The sequence below is a fragment of the Pygocentrus nattereri genome, chromosome 1 (genome assembly GCF_015220715.1).
Source record: "Pygocentrus nattereri isolate fPygNat1 chromosome 1, fPygNat1.pri, whole genome shotgun sequence".
Taxonomy (NCBI): Eukaryota; Metazoa; Chordata; class Actinopteri; order Characiformes; family Serrasalmidae; genus Pygocentrus; species Pygocentrus nattereri.
This window is the reverse complement of record NC_051211.1, coordinates 46,299,393-46,319,549: the sequence shown is the minus strand read 5'-3', so window position 1 is coordinate 46,319,549 and position 20,157 is coordinate 46,299,393. Positions and strand designations below refer to the sequence as shown.

The 20,157-nt window shown below is 38.0% G+C and overlaps 1 protein-coding gene across 3 annotated transcripts in view; it reads left to right on the top strand.

The window, feature by feature from the left end:
• Positions 1-19,452, top strand: part of LOC108412923 (antigen WC1.1-like) — a 21,551-nt gene extending 2,099 nt beyond the window's left edge. The window contains exons 3-14 of one of the 3 annotated variants that reach the window (XM_017685158.2): positions 1,574-1,888; positions 2,013-2,327; positions 2,444-2,767; positions 5,173-5,502; positions 5,677-5,985; positions 6,146-6,217; positions 6,464-6,778; positions 7,199-7,345; positions 7,450-7,569; positions 17,777-17,836; positions 17,936-17,993; positions 18,471-19,452. In XM_017685158.2, coding sequence (XP_017540647.1) covers positions 1,574-1,888; positions 2,013-2,327; positions 2,444-2,767; positions 5,173-5,502; positions 5,677-5,985; positions 6,146-6,217; positions 6,464-6,778; positions 7,199-7,345; positions 7,450-7,569; positions 17,777-17,836; positions 17,936-17,949 — 2,321 coding nt within the window. In that variant the 3' untranslated portion in view covers positions 17,950-17,993; positions 18,471-19,452. Of the gene's footprint in view, positions 1-1,573; positions 1,889-2,012; positions 2,328-2,443; positions 2,768-5,172; positions 5,503-5,676; positions 5,986-6,145; positions 6,218-6,463; positions 6,779-7,198; positions 7,346-7,449; positions 7,570-14,070; positions 15,196-17,773; positions 17,837-17,935; positions 17,994-18,470 lie in introns of those variants that run through there. The other 2 variants (XM_017685157.2, XM_017685159.2) reach the window with 2 other exon arrangements.
• Positions 19,453-20,157: the final 705 nt, after the last annotated feature.

Sequence of the window (20,157 nt, the reverse complement as noted above, 5' to 3'; positions counted from 1 at the left end):
GGCACAGGAGGAGAACCCAGATGAGTGTCCATAACACAGAGTAATATGATTACTTTTGTCTGTAACAAAGTATGGTAATGCATTACAGTTAAATTTTCTAATCACAATACAGTTACTAACTTAATTAAAACTGTTACTTGCGTTACATTTTTCTCTAAAAATATTTTTAATACTCAAAATATGAAGCATTTCCTGAGCTGTTTTTTAACGCCTAACACAGCTCGTCGTGTGATCACGAATGTGAGGAGCTCAGCACAAATGCAGTTTGACAACAATGGAAGAGCACGACATTCCACAAATAGAGATATTCTCATTACTCTGAATTTGTTTCACGCAAAGACAAAACCAGTACCATGATGAGTGAGTTATATCCAAGCCAAAAGCACATATCAGCAGCTGCAAACTCAAGAAAGAAATTTGCCGAAGCAAATCTGGGTGCATACTCGTGGCTAAAGACCCCTGTCCTAAAGGAGATAGTACCCAGACTGACTTTGCTCTGTGTGAAGCTTTAGCTCAGCTATAACCGCATTTCTCGCGTCTCCAGCAGGAAAAGCAGAATAATTTCTTGTAATATGTCTCTCAACGTCGGACTTACATGGTACCATTTAAACTGGAATGGCAGAATTTCAACAAGTGTAACAGGGAGCGAGGTGGCGGACGCATATGCGGAGATAAGCGAGATTTATTAAGGGCAAAAAGGGCAAATCCAGGTTCATGGTCAAGACGGTCCAGGTTCAAAAAGCCAACACGGAGAGATTGGGGTTTAGACATGACAAACAGCAGAACGCAACAGAACCAACAACACAGCAGATAACAAACAAAGCAAACATCAAAGACCAATGCAATCAAACAAAGACCAGCACTAGACCAATGACAACACAGGGCTTAAATACAAGAGGGCTAACGAGGGTTCACAAGATTCAGGTGGAATCACAGGTGAGAATAATCAGGGGCGGAGTCATGAAACGAGGGGCAGGACTACGGATACCAAAACAAAGAAGCACATGGAAGATCAATACAAAGGAGCACATGGAGTAATGGAAGGAGCCAATCGTGACAACAAGAATCTTACCTCAACTTTGTGACTTTTTAGTGTTTGTCAGTTTCACGTTGCAGATTAAATGTATCAGGAAACCAGTTGGAATGCTTATGAATGCAGATAAGTCCGTTTTTCTCCAACTTATCCATGGTCGTCTTAAATCTTTTTCTTTGCCTTTTTGTTAGCTAGTAGCTAGGTGCGACTGGAGTTGCTGTGTGATCAGCTGTTTGAGTGCCAACAGGATTAAATAACAGTAATGTAAATATAACATACTTTTCAAGGTCGGTGGCTTAATAAACCATTTAAAAGGGAAAAAAAATGAAAATACATAATAAAAATCAATACTTGGCTCGCGGAGGTTGAACTCCATCTGCTAACCAAATAAACATTTGTGTGTGTTTTAATTAAATCCTTTAAAACATAGTGGAGAAAAAAAAAGGGTAATATACCTTGCAAGATGTATAGACAAACCTACAAGTGTCAAATATCTATGTTTTCAATGCTGTTCACACTTGTTGTAAATCATACATGCAGTGCTCAGAAGGCCAAGACTTGCTGATGGTTTTCATCCCTGTTCTGGGAGAGTGGAGGTGCTTGATGCAGAGACCTGGTGGACAGTGTGTGATGCTGACTTTGACCAGCAGGATGCAGAGGTTGTATGTCGAGAGTTGGGCTGTGGGCTTCCTGTTCAGGTGCTGGGATCAGCTGCTTTCGGCAGAGGGGAGGGTCAGGTATGGTCAGAGGAGCTTTGGTGTAGAGGCAACGAATCTGATATTCACTTCTGTCCATCATCATCTTCACTCAAGCACAACTGCTCACATGACAGTAATGTGGGTTTGGTGTGTTCCGGTAAAGTATTAATATTTAATCTCTCTTTAAAAGAAAACGTTTAGTAAACTTTGCCACTGTTTGTCATATTATACAAGCAATCAGTTAACTTTATGTTAATTCCTGTACTGTGATGTTGATTCAGGTCACACTCAGGCTCAAATGGTGAACGGTTTGGACTCCTGTTCTGGTCGAGTGGAGCTCAAGTACCTCAGTGAATGGGGCTCAGTGTGTGATGTAAGCTGGGATATGAGAGCTGCCAGTGTCCTCTGTGGTCAGCTGAAGTGTGGGAGTGCTGTGGCTGTGTTGGGGTCAGACTGGTTTGGGGAGGGGAGTGGCCAGATCTGGGCTGATGTGTTTGATTGTCAGGGGAACGAAACACACCTGTCAAAATGTCCCATTTCATCATGGAGTCGAACTGCATGCTCTCATGAACAGGATGCTGGAGTCATCTGCAGTGGTGCGATCTCAAAACTACTGTACTGCATGTAAAAGTAATTAATATGTTAGTAAATGAGGGTATCAATGACACCCTCAAATTAAAAAAGAAATCATTGACAGTTTTTTTTTCTTCAGGTTCCTCTCTGGCATTTCATGATGGGCGAGTGAGGTTGTCTGGAGGGATGGAGTGTGAGGGGAAGGTGGAGGTGTACTTTGGGCAGGACTGGAGGAGAGTTCTGCTGGACTCCTGGAGTGAGTCTGAGGCCTCTGTTGTCTGCAGACAGTTGGACTGTGGCTCTGTATTCAGCTTCTCCAGCTCCTCTACATCTAGTCCTGAACACAATAACATATGTGTGATGGGTTTCAGCTGTTCTGGGAGTGAAGCTCATCTGGGGAACTGCAGCAGCGCACAAGCGGTCAACTGCAGTTCCAGAGAACAGCTCTCAATCACCTGCTCTGGTGAGTATTAACAAACTTAATTATTTAAAAGGCTAACAATAACTGTATTATTAAAAACAGACCACATCTCCTTGAAGCTGAGACTTTCTCTGTTCTTGCTCAACCCTCCTACATATCATTTTCAACTGCAAAATATAATTTATCTGTGGTGTACAATTCACAAGACATTTTATCCATTCTGACATGGGCACCCTTGTCTAAAACACTTATTTACAGCATACAGTGTAATTTATATAAACAACTTTATATATCATTAACATCAGTACAGAGAAACAACTGTATGTAAACACATCTGAAAATTGTGACATTGATTTATAATTAAGAAAGCATGACTGTACACAATGTTTGGAACCAGCCTTAATCATAAAAAAATCAAAGACAGAATGGGGAGACATAAAGTACTGTGTGAAAGTTTTAGGAATCTAAGCACATTTTAAAACAATTTACCTCAGCAGTGAGTTTATCACAATACAATAAAATTAGAAATAAATAGAAAATAGAATAAAGTCATATTCATAAGTCAAATAAACATAAAGCCAAAAAAAAAACAAGAATTTCTTGGGTCCATATTTTTCCTTGACACCTTCACAGCCACCACAGTCTTGTTAATGTCATCAATTACATCATGAGCACAATTTAATGAAGCACTGATTGGTCAAACCAGGAGCTGCTTTTTAACTACATATAATACTGTAATACTGGACTTCCTTGAGGAGAGGTTTGAAAATGGTTAAACACACTAACATCCAGAAAATCACTATATATATATATATATATATATATATATATATATATATAAGAAATAGTGATTTTATGGATGTTTGTGTGTTTGTATATAACATTATTAGTTAATATTCTATACATTTTGTATGTGTTGGGTGCCTAAGACTTTCGCACAGTACTGTACCTAAAGTGAACATTAGATTAAAAAAAACAACGGATTTCATGGTGTTCAAAAGACATTAAAAGACATTGTCAGTATCAATATTAAAATAACTAAGACACAACACTTTGTCCTACTCCGAAAGTAGAGAAGAAAGAATGCTTGAGAATTCTGTCAAAAATAAATGAATATCACAGCACTTTAAAAGACAATGTTTCAAAACTGTGTCTTACACAAACAATTTGACATTTATGGAAGTCTGTAATAACAGCCACCCTCTATCCTGTCCTGATGTCCTCAAAGCATTAAAATATGAATAATTCTCGGGACATGGTTCATTTAGGTGCCAATTGTCACCAGTTTTGAATTGTTACTAAAAACAAAAAAAACTGATGCCACTGGAAGATACAAAGTCTTGCATAACAAAAGCCTTTGAAAAGTGCCATCTTGGCATCAGAGAAACGTCTCGTATCCAAAAGCGAAAGGCAGGGGATTACATGCAGATTATTTAAACTCACCCCACCAAACCTAACCAGACACTTTGGGTTTCTCAGTGTGCGCACAAGAATGTAATTCTGGAAAACACTGGCTGCATCCAAACATAGCTTGTATAAACCATCTGAAAGCCGAAGATGTTTTGATTCACACATTCGACCTGGACGGTGGTCACACCAAACATGCAGTTGGAGCAGAAGGCCACCTCTATTAATACATTTCCTCCATCGCCACTGTTTCTGTGCACTGGAAAGTTGTGTTAGCAGCAACAAAACTCCTTCCCAGCAGCAGATGTTATATCCAATTCAGTTCTCCTTCAAATTCTTGTTCCCTTTGACAAATAAGGTCCTCAGGCGTGAACATTCACTGAACAGCAAACAACACTAAGCAACATTGGAAGTAAGGAAAGCGAAAAAGTTCATAAAAACATTGATCGGTCACGTGTTCTCCCCCCGTCCCCAATATAAATCAAGATAAAGCAAAGATAATACGCCATAACTGAGATTTGGTGATAAATATTATATTAATTTGTAGTAAACAATCATGCTGATAAATACGTTTTGTACTGTTTGTTGCTGACTGGGTCAATACAGCTGCCCTACAAACCTTTTTTTGAACCTTTTTGCTGTGCGTAGTTCCAGTATTGCTTGGCACTGTTTTCTGTTCATTGAATGCAACGCCAGAGGACCTCATTTGTCAAAGGGAATGTGAATTTAAGGATATAATACTTGTAGCAGCAGCAATGGAGGTGGGTGGGAAAAACAGACCTTGAGTACCTCTCTCTGACAAAACCCTCCAACACTCGGGCATGAATGCTCAACAATGTCCCATGATCATAAATAATGGACACAGCATGCACTTGATTAAGCAGCTTTACTGGATCAAAACCTTTAATAATTTAAGTTTTTATGAACATTGAAAGTGCAAATAGGATTTAAATGTATGTGAGCTTACTGGGGGGTTGTCCACTATAAGATGTAAAATTTAATGTGAGTTACTGTGTGTATGTGTGTATGTGTGTGTGTAGGTAAGTTTAATTCAGCTCACAGCTCCATCAGGCTGGTTGGTTCTGGGGGAGACTGTGCAGGAAGGCTGGAGGTTTTCCACAGTGGCTCATGGGGGACAGTGAGTGATGACTTGTGGGATATTGAGGATGCACAAGTGGTCTGCAGACAGCTGCAGTGTGGAGTGGCCCTCACTTCCCAGGTACCAGCTTGGTTTGGACCTGGAACTGGACCCATATGGCTGAATGAGGTAGAGTGTGATGGGAGTGAGACGTTGCTGTGGAACTGCAGATTTCACCTGTGTGGAGAGAATGAATGTGGACACAAGGACGATGTAGGAGTCGTGTGTTCAGGTAAAGTGACATTTATGTTTGCAGAAGCTGCAGGTTTTAATGAAGTTGTCATGGTATGCTAAATACTGAATGAATAAATTAATAAATGAATGAACAATTCCTTATAATATTAATTGATGTTAGTTAAAAACTGAGGATTAGGGATTACACTTAGTTTAATCTTTCTCTCACCAGAATTTAAAGAGTTCAGACTCACTGAGGGCTGTGAGGGGAATCTGGAAGTTTTCTACAATGGAACCTGGGGTAATGTGTGTGTAAATGGGATGGATACAAATACAATAAGTCTCATCTGTCAAGAGCTGAACTGTGGAAGATCTGGCCATGACAGGGCTTCCAAAGCAAGAGTGGAATTAGCTCCTAACTGGCTGGTCAATCTGAAATGTAGGAAACATGACTCCACTCTGTGGCACTGTCCATCTTCACCCTGGGGACAGAATATGTGTATTAATGGTAACAAGATGCCTCAAATTACCTGCTCAGGTAGTAGTTTTGTAAGATGATATAAATAGAATGTCAAAGCATTTTCTGTTAGTGCCATCAGGCCAAATAAATCAACAGAACTAAATATTCTAAATAATTCAATATTTAAGCAAAATATTTGTGTAAGAGCTCAATGATTAATGAATTATCTATATATTCACAGAAGAGAAAAATAATCATGTGTTAAGAAGCTTTCTGACATGTTCTTCATCTCCTCATCACAGACAGTGCTCAAGTAAGAATTGCAAACTAATACGGATGGCGTTTCATTAACTAGAGCAAAGGATTAATCAAACAAGTGTTACAAATGTCATTTTGCTTCCTCCTACAAACATTAATGACTTTAATGTTTAATGATTAATGTTAATCAGTACATTTATTCAGAGTGAAACACTATGTAGTTCTTTAGAGCTCTGTTGTTATTAATTTTGTGATGAGTCTGGTTTGTCAGTATTACTGTATCTCGCTATGTGTGATATAGATCACCTGCCTCTGAGACTGAAGGGAGGAGAAGGAATCTGCTCTGGGAGGCTGGAGGTGTATCATAACGCTGAGTGGGGGTCTGTCTGTGATGATATGTGGGACATCAAGGACGCTCAGGTGGTCTGCAGGCAGCTGGGCTGTGGGCCAGCACTGAGTGCTAATGGGAGTGCTGACTTTGGTGCTGGTGAAGGGCCTATCTGGCTGAACAGAGTGAAGTGTAGAGGGAATGAGATTCACCTGTGGGACTGTACTCATTCCCTAGAGAACCACACTGACTGCTCCCACAGGCAGGACACTGGAGTTAACTGTACAGGTCAGAGGAGTCTAACTCCCATTATATCACATGAAACTCACTTTTAATAACCAGTAGGATTGCACTAAAATTCTGTGTTTGTTGTCAATGCTGCTTAATGATATTTAATGTTACCTACTGATAACCTTTTTTCATTTATGTTTTGTATTTACTATTTGATGCTTCTGGTACTTCACCTACAACGTACATGATATTTCAGACATACAGATATTCAAAGTAAAAAAAATAACAAGAAACAAGAAATAACAAGAAAAAAAATATTAAACGCAGCCAGCCAGAAAAAGCACTGAATTCCACCAATTAGTTCTTTTGCCTGAGCTATATATATATATATATATATATATATATATATATATATATATATATATATATATATATATATATTTTTTTTTTTTTTTTTTTTTTTTTTTTTTTTTGCAGTTGGTCAGAGAGGAAAGCTAACAACCACTCCATCGCCAGGTGACCTGTCCATCTATTTGGTGTCTCTCCTGGTTCTGGGAACGGTGCTCTTCCTGGCCTTAGTGCTTCTGGTTGTGCTGTTTTACCGGAAGAGAGTGCTCAGGAGAGGTAGAGAGATTCAGAGATAATCTACAATCCACTTTCTGTACATTCTCTAAACATCATTAGTCCTTCAATCTAGTCTTCTATCTGACTCTCTCCCTCCCTCACAGTGCCCTCTGAGAGGGGGCAAAATCCTATCTATGAAGGCCTGAATAGAGGGACTGAGGATATCTATGAGGAGATTGACCACAGATTCAGCACTGAAAGAACAACTATCTCAACACAAAGGGGTGAGTGATAAAATCTACAGTAAGCTCCATAATTATTGACTCCCTTTTAACAAATAGGTAAGCAAAAAATTGATCCAAACTATATGTCCAAATCCACAAAAATGTTCTAATAACCACAGAATCAAGCTTTTGACATGGTAATCTGACCTCTGAGGTGAGTTGAGGACATGAGTCCAAAAAGAGGATTCAGGAACACGAAAGATCTTCTTAGATTCTGTATTTTTGAGTAGTGTGATATTTTTTGACCTGATTAGGCCTTTTTCACATTTCTACATTGTTTCTGCTTTAAGCAGTCATTGCAGGGTAAAACTGCTTCCACTAAAGCAATTACAACAGCAACAATGAGGAGTTGAGTGTGCCCAACTCACTCAAGTATTGGAAATAGCTTTATCACTGTTTGAGTGGTCGGTCAGCCGACGATGAGCACAGGAAAACGAGTTTGTGCAGTTGATAAAGGATTGAACTTTGTCGTACAGAGTAAAAGAGCCTCTGTGTCTGCATTTCACCACTACTGACCAGTTTCAGAGACACAGTTTTTATTTTCTCCCTCAAAAATGATCTGCAACTGAGAGAGCGAGAGCTCAGTGGAGAGTAGATGTTTGTTCACTGGTGCTGGTGGTTCCACCTTAAATTATAGCCTGAATGGCCAGAATGTAGCTCCTGCACCTTGGACCTTGCTACACTGTGTGTGCAGTCATGTTGGAACAGGAAGGGGCCATCCCAAAACTGTTCCCACATAGTTGGGAGCATGAAATTGTCCAAAATCCTTGGTGCTGAAGCATTAAAAGTTCCTTTCACTGGAACTAAGGGGCCGAGCCCAACTCCTGAAAAACAACCCCACACCATAATCCCCCCTCCACCAAACTTTACACTTGGCACAATGCAGTCAGACAAGTACCGTTCTCCTGGCAACTGCCAAACCCAGACTTGTCCATCAGATTGCCAGGCGGAAAAGCGTGATTCGTCACTCCAGAGTACACGTCTCACTGCTCTAGAGTCCAATGGTGGCGTTTTACACCACTGTATTCAATGCTTTGCATTGCATTGCTTGGTGATGTTAGGCTTGGATGCAGCTGCCCGGCCTTGGAAACCCATTCCATGAAGCTTTCTACACTGTTCTTGAGCTGAATGGCCACATGGAGTTTGGAGGTCTGTAGCGATTGACTCTGCAGAAAGTTGGTGACCTCTACACACTATGCGCCTCAGCATCCGCTGACCCCGCTCTGTCAGTTTACGTGGCCTAGGCTGAGTTGCTGTCATTCCCAATCACAGTGTACATTTAGTGTTGTGTGGTGTTTCAACTGATAGGTATCTGTTACTCAACTTTTTAATTCCTGTGAAGCTTCCTTTTTAGTAGATACAGAGAAACCACAAAGTTGCTGGTATTTGCGCAAGAGAGGAATGGGGGAGAGAGCAGGCCACAGAGTGAGGGAAAAAAACTGGCCGTGACTCACACAGTGAGATCTAATCTCCAGCAGGTCTCATGCCACACTTTAATATTTTTCACACAGCTTTACATCCACCCTCAAAAGGACCTCACAATGAATTTAATAACCCATGAAGTTTCCTCTTGCTAGTCAACAGTGAACAAATTAACAAGTTGACACTATTCAAAATAAGTAGTTCTAAAAGTAAGCAGTCATTACTCATCTACACAGTGGAATTGTTAGCTTTGAGATCAGAATCTGACAGTGCTGCACTGCTGGTTGTTGTGAACATGTTCTTATTTTACCTGCTCTGTATTCTGTTCACTGTAACTGGACTCTATTCTGCCCTCAATAGAGTTGGTTGACTGGGTCCACAGATAAGTTAGCCAGCATCAAATGATCAGTGTTGAATGAAAGCAGAACTTCTCAGCTTTCACTTGATCTCCATCATGACACAATATGGATAAGAACATGTAGCAAAACTCAGTTTACATTTTATGTATAACATTTTAAAACAATGTTTATTCTTAATTTCTAAGTTTAACGTTAATACAACTTTCATTTATTAATACTTATAATAGTTTGACACTAAGCAATTAGAAACTTTTATGCATAAAACATTTTTATAAATGAGCAGCAAGATTTGACATTTTGGTTATTGAGGTTTAGGTTAGTATTTGTGTGTGTGTGTGTGTGTGTGTGTGTGTGTGTGTGTGTGTGTGTGTGTCTGTGTCTGTGTCTGTGTGTGTATGTGTGTGAGGGAGAGAGGTAAGAGAGAGAGTGGGGCGGGGGGGTGGGGGGTTGTATAGTGATATAGTGTGTATACGCAGGGCCATAACTTGGATCAAACTTTAGTGAGGTCTATTTTGCAGTAAAGTGATCAACACTCCTGGGAAACAGGTGAGCCAAATCAGTAAACAAATAGATTCAGTAAGTAAGTATGGTATATTCATTTCATTTGATTTCTTTAATAGGTTAATGTTTGTGGGTAAACATGCAGGCAGTCTTTTACAGAAAGAAGAGTCAATATTGTTCTACTCAGCACTGTGAGGGCTTCAAACAGCTGAAAAACGTTGCTGAGCTAGTTTGTATTTAATGTGATACTAAATATTCTCTATTGTTAAATCTGGACTCTGAAGAGGTTAAAACATTATTTTAATTAATTAATTACTTATCCATGAGTGTGCAGTCAACTATCTAATGCAAACCACTCCATTAGTTTATTTATTCAGATGTACTAAATAAAAAGGAAATGCTTCATTAGGATTTTTTTTCAGTAGTGTTAAAATAGGTTACATGCTCAGTATTTCATTAGGAAAAAAATACTTCATGAGATCTCATTTTTTCTTGGGTGCTATTAAAAAATAAAGGCAAGAAAGGAAGCTGAACCCAGTTGTTTTACAATAAACAGAAGTAAGAATATACCTCTTCCTCTCTCTGTTATTTCAAAAGCAGATAGTCACATTTTCCAGCTCAGTAAATTACAGTTATATAGTTCATTTTTGCTAGTTAGGGTAGCTAATTTGAACAACCATGAGAGAATGTTACATATGACTGAAACAGTGAACTTTTTAAAATAATGTTAAGCATTTTATTTCCTTGTACAGAGATCACATGATCTCATAGTGTAGTACAATGCTATGTATGTTCAGCATCATTACTGCCAACAGTACAAGCTGGTGATTTTAATTTCACAACTACATTCATCTCTCAGTGCATATATATTCAATGTCTCTGTGGTCAATGTTAAAAGCTGCAACTTTCACTAATAGTTTAGCACTGAACCAACACAATGTTTACATGAAATTTCAGCCTTAACTAAAATGATGAAGGTAAAAAAAAAAAACAACAGATTAATGTCACTCTGTTGTCTGGGTAATCCACTTTTCTCTGGTTTCATATATACACTGCTCAAAAAATAAAGGGAACACTTAGACAACACAATATAACTCCAAGTAAATCAAACTTCTGTGAAATCAAACTGTCCACTTAGGAAGCAACACTGATTGACAATCAATTTCACATGCTGTTGTGCAAATGGAAAAGACGGAAAAGGCGATTAGCAAGACACACTCAATAGAGGAGTGGTTCTGTAGGTGGGGACCACAGACCACTTCTCAGTACCTATGCTATCACTTTTGAATGTTTGGTGGTGCTTTCACACTTGTGGTAGCATGAGACGGACTCTACAACCAACACAAGTGGCTCAGGTAGTACAGCTCATCCAGGATGGCACATCAATGCGAGCTGTGGCAAGAAGGTTTGCTGTGTCTGTCAGCGTAGTGTCCAGAGCCTGGAGGCGCTACGAGGAGACAGGCCAGGAGACTTTGTGCAAGGAGGAAAAGGAGGAGCACTGCCAGAGCCCTGCAAAATAACCTCCAGCAGGCCACAAATGTGCATGTGTTTGCACAAACGGTTAGAAACTGACTCCATGAGGATGGTATGAGGGCCCGACATCCACAGATGGGGGTTGTGCTCACAGCCCAACACCCTGCAGGACGCTTGGCATTTCCCTGAGAACACCAGGATTGGCAAATTCACCACTGGCGCCCTGTGCTCTTCACAGATGAAAGCAGGTTCACACTGAGCACATGTGACAGACGTGACAGAGTCTGGAGACGCCATGGAGAGCGATCTGCTGCCTGCAACATCCTTCAGCATGACTGGTTTGGCAATGGGTCAGTAATGGTGTGGAGTGGCATTTCTTTGAGGACCGCACAGCCCTCCATGTGCTCGCCAGAGGTAGCCTGACTGCCATTAGGTACAGAGATGAGATATATCGTATTTTTTGTGCTATATGAAGTATATATCTCATTGTGCCATTTCGTCTCTGTGTTCATGAGATTTAATTTAAGATCGGTGCGATTCCGATAATGCTGTAGTCTACTCTGTGGATGGAATGGACCTTGTTATCTTTGACAGCTGTTACTGTAACATGGCCAAAAAATAATAACTATGCTCTCCACCTTACTTCCTCCACCCTCCATCACTGCTTAGCAACAACTGCTATCCATCATTGCCTCAAGCATTCAGTTCTAGCAGCACCCATACTAATGTGAGAGCACGAAGGCCCATGGTAGTTTCAGAAGGATTTTATATGATTTTAACACTGGGCTGATGAATTAGACATTTGTGAATGTAAAACAAACATGAAGAGTTATTTTAAAAAGGATTGGCGCAGAAAACTGAGTTAACACCACACCAGAACAAAATCCAAAAAAGAAAAACGTAATACATTGGAGCCAGCATAACCATAGTCAAAAACAAATGTGGGTCAAAACCAGAAGATATAATTACCATGGAAATTAAGCCAAAAGGGAGGAATTTGAAAGGTTAAAAGAGAAAAACAAAGCAACAAAAATGAGAGCGACAACCCACAGGTAAACAGCTCATGGCACACTGAACAAACAGAGATAATTCTTCACAAGGTAACAGAGGAACAGACAGGCTTAAATACACAGTTCAACAGGTGATGATAATCAGTATTCAGGAGAGCTTAATCTGCTTGGCTGATGATTGGAGTCACATGACTAGCTGAGAGAACTTGGGAGTCAACCAAGGTGTGAACCAAGACGCATGACAAGGATTCAGTTTGGAAACAGCAGAGAGAGAATAAACAATAAGTGCCTGGGTCTCAGTTTACCTCAGAACAGCTGTGGTTTGGTCATAAAATTAACTGCCCACTATATTTATCTCTATAGTAGATAATACAGGTGTACAGGTATGGTCAAAATATGACACAACTACTATAAAAATATGTAAAGAAAACAAACCTCATTATTTGTTTTTATTTGTACCACTCCTAAAATTGTTAACTAAGTCAGCATAGTTTATCTTAATGTTACTTCCAGTAGCCAGTCAGTTCAGGCTGTAGGCTTAGTTTTTGTTACTTACTCTTAACATACTATAAAAAAGCATGAGAATGTTTACTGTTAAGTAACATACTGGGGAAAAATATCATGTACTATAATTAAGAAATCAACAGGTAGAGTTGCTTGTATTTTATCTCATTATTGTATTAGTACCCTACTTTCCCATTAGCTGAGGTTCGGTGGAGACAGGCGTAAACATGTTTTTAATGTATGCTTTAAATCATTAAATAAATAATTAAACAAAACTAAACAGGGCAACTGCAAATCATTATATGGAACAGAACAGCAATATCAGTTGACTGATGAATGGAGAGATATGAAAGTAATAAATAAAAGGAAAGGGTGCAAAACATTTATGGATGAGAAAAAAGTAGAAATTATATGAAGGAAAGAAAAAACCTAAAGAAGAAACTGACAGTTGGGGTAATATGTATATTCGTCCATTTATTGACTAAGTGATGTAGGTCACTTTGCTGCAAAATGGAAAATTTTAGTTATGGCCCTCAAAGATGTAAAGATGAATAAGATAACACAGTGCGTTATTTAATAAAACTGCATTTTTACTTAATTGTTATATTTAATATGGGGATATGTGACTTTGGTCAGGGTGAAAAAATGCATAGATACCTTATGATTTGCTCTAGAGTGAAATGAGCTGTTTTGCCTTTTTTGGTGGGTTGTTAACTTACTATAGAAATAATCTGGCTTCAACTGCCAAAAAAGGATAAAATCATAGAGCATGGCTGCTGCTTACAGGTTGGAATTGTGATAGTAATAAAGTTGGAACTGCCCCTCTCTTCAGTCTCATCATTGTCAAATACAGGGCTACATGTAGGATGTTGTAAGTTGGACATGTTAGTTGGCTTCCTATTCACCAGTTTTGTGAATTTTTCTGTTCCACCTTAAATGATGCTGCAATTACATTGTAGCGCCTGTACAAGCTGCAGCATTTAAGATGAAAAGGAACAATTAAGAAGTTGGTGAAGAGGAAACTAACTTCAGCCTCAGCCTTCAGATGAACATCAGCCATGCCAGATGACCTCAGTTGGTACTTCAGAAAGAAAGTTGTAGGTTCCTTGGAAAGTGGTGATTTTGATCTCTAGATCAAAAATGATTTCCTCCATAATCTGAATGGAGTCGCACATTGTAGCTCACAAAGTTCAGAAATCATAACGACATAAATACTTTTTTTTTTTTTTTAGAAAAAGTCTCCCCGCGACTCTGATGGAGTAGCAGATTAGAAAATGGATGGATGGATGGAGAAAAAGTCTCTAACTGGAATAAAGTCAGAAAATGATGTCACCACTAGTGGGTTTTTTTATTAATGAATCACCTGAAAAACCTATAACATCCAACCCAATAACACACAACCATGATAACATCATCACTTCTGGATAGATCTCTGATAGTGCGGCAGGTGTGTTTCTGTTTTGGAGTTTTAGTTAAGAAAAAAAAAAGCAGAAATGAAATGAAACATCATAGTTTTGTATTTTATATTCACAAGGAATTGAAAGCATATAACAAATGCTGTAAGAATTTATTAATGAAAGTCTGTGACTACTGTCCTCTGCACTGTGCAGCCACATCCTTAAAGTAATGTGTTTAATTAAAATGCTCCTCACTTTAGTGTAGAGGATGAATCAGAGAGTTGTGATAATTTGTCTGTCATAATGATGAAAGCAGCCATAATTACACTGATTTCATAACATTTTGACAGACAACAGGGCAGAGTTATAATGCTGTGTTAACCACTGGACTGAACTCCAACATCATGCATTTCATTTTTTAATTCAGAAAATGAATTCAGGAAACCTTCAGTGCAGTAATAACGCTTTTATAGCTAAATGTTATGATTTATTATCCTCCTCCCATATTGGTGTAGTGGCCACACCAGAGAACATCTGCTGGATGAGATGTAGTTGGCACAGTATGTGTGTGTGCATTTGTGTGTATGTGTGTGTGATGGAGGGGTTTCCATGGTTACATGGTGAGAGCCTCTCCATTTTGTGTCTTGGATCACTGCGGCTCCTCCCACTCAGAGCCTCACATGCTCGTAGCTCATTCTGGGACTCATATGGTCACATATATGTACTCCACTGTTTGGCCTCACAGGTTGTGAAGTATAATTTTGCTTTCAGAGCCATGTGTTCTTTTATTAGTAGTTACCTGATTGATTATTGCCTTTTATCCTGTTTTTTTATTCATGTCTATAAAATATTTGCTTCTGATGTCCTTGTCCAGGTGTTTTTGTACATTGCTTCTGGATTCTGAGTGTTGGATTTGCCCTGATAAAGCCACTCTACACATGTCTGTCTCAACTAATGTCTTACCAGTTAACATTTTGGAAGTTAAAAATAAAATCTAATATGTGGTTTATGCAAGAATTATGGTTCCATTTATTTTATATTATTATTACTATTCTTGCCTAAAAGTTTTTTGAATAAATAAAGGGTAATTTTGCATTTTCCTGTGTGTGTGTGTGTGTGTGTGTGTGCTGGCAGCATAAGAAGTGCAGAACTAAGAAGGGTAGAACTGTTTGCACAGTTGTGCCCCCCCCCCCAAAAAATAAAAATAAATAAATAATCTAAAGTAAATTACAACAATCTCAAAGTAAGACATATTAGGTATATTAATGAGACGTAAGGTAGTTTAACTTGCAACTAGCTTTTTTTGCAATGTTGGACCATCAGTATTTTTGCAGGTCAAAAAAGATTTGACCCGGAATTTGTCCCTGTTCAAGAAAATATAATAAGAGAAAAAAAACTAGTTAAAAAGAAGAAAGACCACCACAGGCACCAGTGAAATGTTCAATCAACAGCAGACCACCAACATATGAACATGACTGGCTTGTGTATTTTTGTTTTCATAAACAGCAACTAAATTACAGATCACAACACTGGCTTGAGGATTTAGAGGCAGGAAAGAACAGATTCACTTTATTAGGCCCTGGTGTGAGGAGTGACTGACTTCTTCAAGCTTTAAAAATACTAGATTTCATATCTCAGCTGAGCTCATCATACACATCCAGCCAGGCCTCTTTCTCTCTCTCTCTGTCTCTCTCTCTCTCTCTCTCTCTCTCTCTCTCTGTCTCTCTCTCTCTGTCTTTCTCTCTCTCTCTTTTTTTTAAGGAGTTGAAATGTCTGTATTCAGCACCATGGAGAGCGCATGTATTTTTTCTGAGTCTGCTTATAGAAATCCCACCATCACAATATCAACACAGGAGACCCTCAAAACAGTGTGGTGAGAAAATGACCACCATACAGGTGACTTCACATAGAGGCAGCACACTCACACACACATACTTATAGTTTAATGTCTCATATTTTGTGATATATCAGTTGGACGGCAGCACTGTTCCTGCACTTAAACATGTTACATTTCACAATAATGTCCAGAAAGGTACAAAATGTAGCACTTGTTAAAATTATTATAAAACCCAATAATGTAATAATTTGGCCAACAATACAACAATATAATTTGTAATGTAGCATTGTCATGGATAATGTAATAACATAACAGCATTGTTAAGATGTTCAAATTTAGTCCATATTCTGCATTTTGAGCTGCATTTTGATCATTTTGAGCTTTTGCTTTTCTCTGCACTGCATATAACATTAACATATCAGAACAACATTAAACATGAATTATCACACAGTTCTCACTTTAACACGTATTACTGTGAAGAGAAAGAAAGTAGAAGATGAACTTCAGTGAAACACATAACACTCACAAAGACTGAGCCACAAACAAGACACATCTGTTTAAGGATATTCATCAGTAAGTGGTCCTGGTCACTTGGGGTGATATGTTTTAGTAACTTCCACTGAGGATAATGAAGATGATGATGATGATGATGATGATGATGATGATGATGATGATGATGATGACAAAAACAATGTTTATAGTTAATTAGTTATTTTATAATAGGGTGTAAATCTACCACATAACACGTTTAACTGTAATTTAAACTTTAAATGAATGCCATTATCTCATTAGTGGGTCTGCTGTTTCTGATTGGATACTGATTTTTAATTTTATTGAAATGAAAGTGGAATGATATGTACATTTAACATTTAACATAAAACATAATTCATTATTATTATTCTTTAGTTTTTATTTATTATTTTATGTTTAGAAGAACACAGAATGCATATGAAGACACCAGCAGTGACCTCAGTGGAACGGTTCAGTGAAAATGCACTTCATAGATTTGAGCTCAAGTTTACTACATTGACTGATTATTGATCCTCTTGCCATCTTGTGGAGAATAAAGGGTATTACAGTGACTAAAATAATGTTTTTGCAAGACTGTATGTAAAAGTGAGAAAGCAATTTGGATAAAGGAGTAGTGAATTGTGATGAAACATATTTTATGTTTATTCCATTGTAGAATATTTGATTCATCTCCTCAATTATTATCATGCTTGTCTTATGTCTTAGTAATTGATCAAGTGACAGTGACTGAGTGAGTGACTGTCTACATGACAAAGTGAGAGTGACCAAGTGATGAGTAAAAGTGATCGAATGAGTGTTAGGGTAACTGATTAGGTGGCTGAGAAAGTGAGTGATTAGGTTAGTGTTCAAGTGAGTGATGTTTTGGTTGTTCCAGTTATCATGAAATTTTGACATATTGTCCAAATGATGTCAAAAAGTGAAAAATGAGGTTTTGTCCCATCAGCAGCTTTGTTCTCATCATGCCTGCAAAATGTGACCAAAATCAATGTATTATTTTTGATTGAACTACATTTTGTAAAATTAAAAAAATAATATCAACTTAGCTGATCAGAGCTCAGCTGTTGTAAGAGGTTTGACTTGTACTGTAACAACACTGTAATCTCAAACATGAACACAGTCACTGATGATACTGAAGCTGATTTAATGACATTTATCTCTATATTTTGACAGAAGACATGACAGATAACTATGATGATGCTCTTACCGTTGGATCAAACTCCAACATTATGACACGTAAGAATTTTCTTAATGTAGAAAAACAAAAGCTTCAACATAGTAAAAACATCAGTTTGGTTTCTTATGATTGTAATTTATCTTTCCATATTTATGCAGTGGACACCAGATAACTATGATTTCATCAGTACTGGACAGGATGTAGGAGAGTTTAAAGGTGAGTGGTTGATCTTGTTGTATACACATCTCAGATGTACATGTGAAGTGCGGAATAGGTGATTTATTTGCAGAGGAATTCTCATGAAAGTATGTTTAATGTTTAACTGTCTTCTGGGAATGATGGACAATACAGAAGCTCAAAACTAAGACAGAGTTTTATTTATCTTTTATTCGAGGACACAGAACAGATCTGTATAGCTGAAGGTTATGGAGGGTCAGTGTCCAGCACAGGTTCAAACACACTGACTAAACATTGTAATTAACTGATGAGCTGATTCAGGTGTGTTTAATCACTAAACTGAGAAACAAGGAAATCTGTGCTGGACACTGGACCTTCAGAAAGTTGAAGAGTCCTGGACTAAGAACTACCATGAAGGTGAATCAGACAGAACTAGTCATTCAGTATCCACAGGCAGTGGGTACTTTTTTATTTTATTTTATTTTTTTAAAGAGGTTTAATGTGCTTGCTTTACAGACTATGATGACGTGGAGAAGAAGCCCCAGACAGAACCTACACAGAGATGAATCATGTGACTGAGACCTCACAGCCAGTGTCTTTTCTCAAGAAACTACATTCAAACCTCTTCAGATGTGCAAGAAATGACTGTTATAGACCACAATTATGTTTATAGAATATAAATAGGAGAAAGTGCATTAAACACCCCTAAGTATATTGCATGTTTGTTACCAGCCTCAGCCGCCTAGAAACATTTAATGAGAGACCTCATCTCATCATTTTATTCCATCAAATTGATTATGATCTTATTTTGATTTCATTATCCAACTTTTTATCTTCATGAAAACATTTTGTGTCTTGTGTGATAAAGAATGTCAGTTAAAAGGTTTTAGGATTGATTGATTGATTTTGTTGACAGAAGCATTCAGTTTTAATTACAGTGTGAGGAAATGATTGTGTTGGATTGAAGGTCTGCAGTTAATTGTCATTGTCACTGTATATAATTTATGAAGGTAAGGAACTGAAACATGTTCTGGTCAGAAGAGATTGTTCAGCGTTTATCAGAAACAGTGAGGAAAGTGTTGTTTCACTGTTAATGATTTTGTATAACAGCTATTATCAGTATTGGCTTTCAAAATCAAGCAGCTGCTTGTAACTTTATTCAGCAATAATCAAATGTAGGTTATTAATGTATTTAAAAAGAAAGGTTCATCAGTTCAGTTTGAAACATTTACTGCTATTTTTAGGATATATTAGGTTCCTGGTTTTATTTGCTTGTGCATTCAAATAATCAAACTTGAACTAATGTTATTTGACATGCCATTTATTTGGTACAAAGCAACATTTTCATTGGAAAATCATCACCTCATCTTTGAGTAGAGCCGGCTTTTCCCTGTTCACCAGTATGACATATCGTAAGTGAATTCAGACTATATTTCCTTGTTACTAAATAAATTGTTTTGTTGTGACAACACAATAAAATGTTTACCCAAGAAATTAATTTGTTGTACAGTGTAGAAAACGTGTTAAATCAATTCGCATTAAAAGTCAATCTAACGGTTTAAAGCTGCTACTGAATGTGCTGCTAGTTTATTTGCTGATAAGCCACTGTTTCCTCAACAAGAGTTCAGGGTCTCTAAGAAGAGGATCTAGAATAGCACTAAATCCAAATGTTTTCAAATCACTGCTGTAACACAAGATTTCAGAATATACAGGATGGTGACAGTCAGCTGTACTTAATAAGCAACAACCCATGTATTCAAGTATCCTGATGAACTGTTTCTGCATTTTCTCTCCTTTTTAAAGGTAACTCAGACCATGTTGAACAGGAGTAAACTCAGACTCCAGACTGAGGCAGAACAGCTCTGATACTAAATATCCAGTCAGGACAATAATCCACATTATTATCAGTGACAGCATTTATAATTATTCCATTTGATTGTATTTACCCGTTTTTCTTGACTGCTTACAGACAGTTTCATGACAGTGTCAGAGCTCCCAAACGCTCACATTCACATTCCCAAAACACTAAATACATTTAGCAGATTCTCTCATACTGAGAGTAACTGAACCACTGACTACATCATAGAAATAGTCCTAAAATGAAATATTCACACCAAAAAGGATTTGGGGCTCCTTAAAAAGGTTCGGGGTTATAGTTTAATTAGCCCTGACCCAGCCACGCCCCTACAGCTGACCAATCAGT